Source organism: Culex quinquefasciatus, chromosome 3 (assembly GCF_015732765.1).
Source record: "Culex quinquefasciatus strain JHB chromosome 3, VPISU_Cqui_1.0_pri_paternal, whole genome shotgun sequence".
Classification (NCBI taxonomy): Eukaryota; Metazoa; Arthropoda; class Insecta; order Diptera; family Culicidae; genus Culex; species Culex quinquefasciatus.
The window spans coordinates 106,584,785-106,590,958 of NC_051863.1; the positions used below are offsets into that span (position 1 = coordinate 106,584,785).

Genomic DNA, 6,174 nt, shown 5'->3' on the forward strand with positions numbered 1-6,174 from the left:
ACTTTGAATAGTTCATCTACTCGTCCTGTAAATGCCCTTTACTGAAAAACAATGAAAATTTGACTTGTTACAGAGAAAAAATCAAATATGTCTCGGAGGTTGCGTTGGCTGTTACGACGTACTGCAAACTAACCAGAAAAATCTTCAGAATGCATCAATTAAAAAATGGGTTTCAAGATATTGCAAACTTTGCACCAAATTCTCCACCTGTGCAAATAATAACTGCACACACAATATTTGCACACCGAAAATCATACCCCTGCTCCCCCCGCTCGCCTAGAGTGGTGCGTGTCTTGACTGAGCTTTGATGCTTTCGACAACTTTAGATCAGGTTCAAACTAGTGAGTGTGTCTTAGATTGTTTTTTTTTTTGCTGCTGTAGTTCGAGGTGTGCACTTTGTTGAAGAGCTTTTTACAACTTTCACGATTGTTGCAAAATATCTGAAATGCGCAATATGAAGAGTGACAGTAATGCACTGAAGTTGAACCAGTTGAACGGTTTTTGTTGAATATCTCTAAATTGAAATCGAATTTTGGAAATCTGAGGAGGTCAAAAGGTTAACGTGTTTAACCAAATACGCTCAAAATTTTTAGGCTGGCATCTGGGGCCATAGTGCTTATTTAGGCGCCCGAAATAAGACACTTTTGTCTTTTTCATATATCCGTGGGCCACACTTTTGATCGCGAATCCGATATCTATATTTCGATATCTCGTGACGGTGGTGAGGTAGAACCCGTTCTATTTTTCAGGATTTACACTAAGCCACGTTTCTCAAAGAAACTCGAGACAGCAGAGAGATTGAAGTTCAATTGAAGTTAGTATCAAAGGGACAAAATTGCAGGCTCGATTTGGTAGTATACTCAAAACCACCCCATATTTGTAGCGAGTTGTGGCGCTATAACCACGGAAAATAGTGACCAGGGCATTTGTAGCAATACAATGTCCCATCCCCGAGGGTCCCGGAGCACCAAAACTTTTTAGCATGGTGCTCCCAACGATTAATTGCCCAAACAAACAGGAACGTGAGCGGGGGATCCCCACGTTTCTTCCTCCCCTGTAGATTCAGAAATGTATTGTGGTTTGAACATTCATGCTCAAACTCAACCCACTTCAACGAATCATCTTTGCGGTAAACTTTACGCAGTTGGCCTGGCCGCTTGAACGTTTGTGATGTTTCAAAGTAATTTATTGTATTGGGGCACTGCCATTGTTAATAATGACAAGAGGATGCTAGGCATTTTCCAGGATGCCCTCGAAAGACTGGCTGCGCTAAGGTTAGATTAGATTATATTAGATACTCAAAACCACCCCATATTTTGAAGCATAAGCATAAGCATAGGTGCCCACCCGCAGTTGCTACTCCGTTATTGACCAGGACCTCCAGAAGTTACATCCACGAACCGTGGAAGATGAGTGAGAGCTATCTTTCCTCGCTTCGCAACTTCTCAAATGCCCCTATCATGCTGATCAATACCGGCGCCGGCCACGACCAGTGGTAGGGTCACGGGGAAGTGGATGGGAATAAATAATACTTGAGTGATAGAGACCTCAAAACCACCCTGTATTTTTCATAAAAAGCAAAAAAAGGTTTATGCGTAAATTATGTACGAAATTTATTCCAAAATAGACCCATCTCTCCTAGTCAAAATTCGACTCCAGGTGGCAGCACAATCGTCATGGGGATTGTCTCCCCTTCCCAGCGCTCAGCGACATCTAGCGGTCAAAACAATGGGAGCATGCTTTTATTACGTAACGCAGTTGGGTAAAAATCCCATTTTTTTGTTACGTAATAAAAGAACGCTCCCAAACTGACAGTTTGCTGAATTGCGAAACCGACCAGAATTCAGTTGGTTTGAGTTGTTTCCAACAGTTTTTTGTTGAGTGAAAATCATTTTTGTGCAAAATAGTGTCTATTCTAGCCCGAAATGGACGAAATAACCCAGTTCAAACTGTGGGCCTCCAAGCTGGGCTGCCCGTTGGACAAAATTCCGGCCGATGAAACGCTCAAAAAGTGAGTAGTTTTTTGATTTAAATCTGAGATTATTAAATACCCGGTGCCTCATTCCAGATACATCCGCGGCAAGCAGAGTGTCGTGTTCCGGCACATTATGGACCAGGTCCGGCCGCGGCAGGAGATCGTGCACATGCGGAACAACGTTCTCGTGGCCAAGCTGCAGCAGTTCCAGGAGCTGGGAGGAGTGCTGGCGGTATGATTTGAAATGGGCTGCTTGGATTAAATTTACTTGAATTTGTTAATTATGTTTTTTTAACTTTTAGAAATCGAAATTGAATCAAATGCCTGAAGAATTGCAGCGGTTTCAAAAAGTCAGAAAGTTGGATGCAAAAATTGCGGAAACTAAACAGCGAATTCATAATTCGAAGAATGTGCTTGAGTCGGTTACGGGCAAAATAAGAGAAAAGAGTAAGTTAGATAAAGAAAAACGTTAGCTTTAATAACATTTTTTCTATTTTAGATGTTCAAAAGGTCCAGACAAATGAAAAGCTGCATGAGATGAACGACAAGCTGGCCTATTATCGAGCAATCGAAGGCTTTCTAACGAAACAGTCCGAGAAGGAGGTAGAAATCAAGCAAACAATAGAGCAGTTGATGCCAGCCCGGATGGTCGAATCGTCCAAAACCAAGGCCAACGCTGTAGATGCGATCCAGTTGTGCTTGAAGGCATTGGAGGAGTTTTATGCAAAGTTCAGCGAACTCAAGCAAGAAGGTAGCAAACAGGCCCAGCAGGTTCTATGGGCTACGATGAGATCGGCCGTCAAGGGAATCCCAAACTATCTTCTGTGGAGTGTTCTCATGGAGATTAAGGAGAAACAGCTGGCTGAAATATCCGAGGCGGATCGCAAGCAGAACGAGCTGGAGAAGAATGGAACGTTGTCCGATCACGACATGCTACAGGTCAACATTGCCAAGCTATGCGGGTCGCACATCAATCAGTTTGTCGATTTGGTGGCGATGAAGAAATCCGTTCAAGCCATGAAGGATGACTATCTGGCCAAGTACACACCATTTGCGCAGATGCTGGAGACCAAAATGAACCTGTTGAATGTGATGGACGACGAGTCGGATGACGTACTGGAGGATTACATGCTGCAGTCGACCTCGAAGGACTTCAACCAGGGTCAGTTGGATTTTATGCTTAAGGAAATCGAACGCAAGAAGCAAGAAATCAAAATACAAACTCAAAGGCTCGACAACCACGAGCAGTTGTTGGCTCAACTGAGAGAGATTTACAGCGAAATTGATTCGTACTCCGAGCGCATGCAGGACGACATCCAGCAGCTGAACCAAATCAAAGAGAAGATTTCCTATTTCAAGCGCTTCAGCCGTTACACCGTTCACAACATGCGTCAAAAGACAAACCCCAACCAGACGATGAATCTCAGCGAGCAATCAATGAACATGACTCGCATCGAAAACAGCACCACAACCACAAACGGTCCCGTCTACTCCCCGCAGCCCTTCCCCTACGCCAACGAACTAACCCTCCTCGCCCAAACTCCCTTCCTCAAGTTCAACAAATCCTCCAAAATGCCAATCTTCTCCCTCGAAACGCACATCTGCCTGTCGTCCTCCTCCGCCGAACCCAACTCGATCCTGTCTCTCCTCCCAGGCTGCTTCTCGTCCGCCGAACAGTCCCTGCGCGAAGCGCGCAACCTCCAAAAGTTCGACGACCACATCAAATCGTTCGCCAGCGACACCAAGCCGGAACTGGACACGGCGTCCGTCGACGGGGACCTGTACCGCCGGCTGTGGGCGGCAAATCACGAGCGGATCTGCGAACAGCTGGACGAAATCGATGCCATCTCGGGCAACACGAGACAAATCATTGAGAAGAGTCGCGTTTACTACGATTTTGTGCTGGCAAATCCGCTGCGGAAGTACGTTCCGCCGAAGAAGCTGTTCAATGGGCGCAATTATCGCGAGTATGAGAGTGAATATTTGATGTACTATCGGATGATCAATGGGACGATGGGGGGAAAGTGAGTGTGATTAAAAATAAGATATTTTAGCATAAGAGCAGAAATAAATGTATTCAGTATTCAACCCGAATCTTAATTATTTTACGTTCCATTAATCTGGAAATATGTTATCCAAGAAGGCGTGGATGGAGTACATACAGTCCGCACTTGCTACTCCTGCAGAAAAGATTGAGGCAGGCGTCGCGAGCACGTGCTTTTGACAGCTGTTAGTTGATCCAATTTGAACTAGCGAATCCACGCTGTACTTAGAAATCTCGTTTGGTACATAAAGTTAAAAACTTCATCCTGGTACGAGAATCGAACTCACGACCTCTGGATTAGAAATCCAGCACGCCGCCAGTCGAAACCCGTCCCCTACCCCAGTGAGCAGATTTACTCTTTGAAGGGATCTGACATTGCCGAGCCAGACAGGAATCGAACCCATCACCTTCCGCCTGCAAGGCGAAACCCGTAACCTTACGGCCACGGTAGCTTTGCAAGTTTTGCCAGTTCAGAAAAAAAATGCCGCTCAAGTTTTATGATTTTTGCCAATTTAAAACTTCTATTTCTAAATGGCCATATTTTGGAAAATAAAACAAAAACGACAGAACAAAACTCGTCTGCTATAATTTAAGGAAAAAAGACGCTAATGAGTCAAAGATGGGTTTATTTTGCGCAATTGAAAACATTACATGCAATTTTCTCAATATGTATAGGTACACAAAATTCAATTTAAAATTTATCCCCATCATCGTGTTCTCCAGAAAATTTTACATAAGAAACATTTATTTTCTTGTTGAGCAAGTTGAACTCTTTTGAGATAACGATTTTTTTTTATCTCAATAGATTTCAATTTGCCCAACAACAAAAAAAGGGATTATTATGTAAAATCGTCTGGGGATCAAAACGATGACTTTTAATTTTAAATTTAATCGCATAGATATTGAGAAAATTGCATGTAAACTTTGTTATTTCAGTTTTATTCCAATAGAAATCTGATGAAGCTGACGAAATTAATCCAGAATTATACAGTATGGCAATTTGAAACAAGAGATTTTTTGAAAAAATAGCGAAAATTGCATAACTTTTAAGTGCGAGTCCACGAGCAAAAAAGACAGAACAAAACTCGTCTGATATTATTAAAGGAACATAGACGTAAAGTTTCCATTTCAGGGCATGATCCCCTAGGTGTACTGAGCCCGAATCGCAAATTTGAGCTTGATTGGTTGCGATAGGACCTGGCGCTTTAACTTTGAATTTTAAATTATATTTAACCCGTAAAATCGTAAATCTCATAAACCGTGTTCCAGGGAACAACTTTGCCGAAGAGTGCGAAAAGATTCGTCCACTATTTAAAATGTTACGGAATTTATCACCGCCGATGAAAACATCATTTTTTTCTTCCTTGTCTTGCACTTGCTGCCCCTGCAGAAAAGATTGAGGCAGGCGTCGCGACTAGGGACCTACATAGGGAAATGAAATGTTCTGGGAGAAATTTCAAACACCCAAAGTCATTCAAATGTAAGGTTGAAAAACTTGTAGTTTTTCTTTGGTGCTGGCACTTTTATTGTACCGAACAAGCAAAAACGTAATAAATACTATCAGATTATTATCAACGAAAGTTTTACAATACTTGTAATTGGGTCCTAAAATGAAGCTTAGATTGCTGATATTATTGTTTACAGCGATAAAGCTTATTTCTCTGAGTACAATGACCCTTTGTACGACCACAAAGAGTTTAAAATGGATTTTTAAATCAATTTTGGAAAATTAACCTCATGGTCCTTCTTGACAGAAAAGCTCCTACTTGACAGCTCGTTCCAAGGGGACCATAGTTGATCCATCGAAAAAATGTTGGCTGGTCAAAAAACCTGTTTGCACTAAAATGAAAAGAAAGTGATCAGAAATGGTTTTTAATCGTGTTTTTTACCGTTGTACATAAAAATTTACATAGGGCTTTAGTACCCAATTGTTATAAGTCTCGTTTTTTACCAAAATTATTTTAAATTGATTCCAACCTTGTTCTTGCATGATCTTGTTGCTCGATTGGAACCCCGTTTTGACAGTTCGGTTGGAACCCTGAGAGTGACATTTCGCCTCTCCATATAGGCTCTCTAGTCGCGACGCCCATGTAACCAAGCAAGCAAGATGGGTTTGCCGTCCTCACCTTGCTAAGGAAAGGCTATAAAATCACTC

The 6,174-nt window shown here is 42.3% G+C and overlaps 1 protein-coding gene across 1 annotated transcript; it reads left to right on the plus strand.

The window, feature by feature from the left end:
* The first annotated feature begins 1,839 nt into the window (after positions 1-1,839).
* Positions 1,840-4,069, plus strand: LOC6030787 (augmin complex subunit dgt5). The gene is made up of 4 exons (XM_038260058.1): positions 1,840-2,011; positions 2,069-2,207; positions 2,278-2,422; positions 2,475-4,069. The coding sequence occupies exons 1-4, from the start codon at positions 1,926-1,928 to the stop codon at positions 4,001-4,003; spliced, it is 1,899 nt and encodes a 632-aa protein (XP_038115986.1). The 5' UTR covers positions 1,840-1,925; the 3' UTR covers positions 4,004-4,069.
* The last annotated feature ends 2,105 nt before the right edge of the window (positions 4,070-6,174 follow it).

Coding starts and splice junctions, on each gene's coding strand:
- LOC6030787 (XM_038260058.1), top strand. CDS start 1,926: ATGGACGAAATAACCCAGTTCAAACTGTGGGCCTCCAAGCTGGGCTGC. Junction 2,012..2,068: donor GCCGATGAAACGCTCAAAAA/GTGAGTAGTTTT, acceptor GCCTCATTCCAG/ATACATCCGCGGCAAGCAGA. Junction 2,423..2,474: donor GGGCAAAATAAGAGAAAAGA/GTAAGTTAGATA, acceptor TTTCTATTTTAG/ATGTTCAAAAGGTCCAGACA.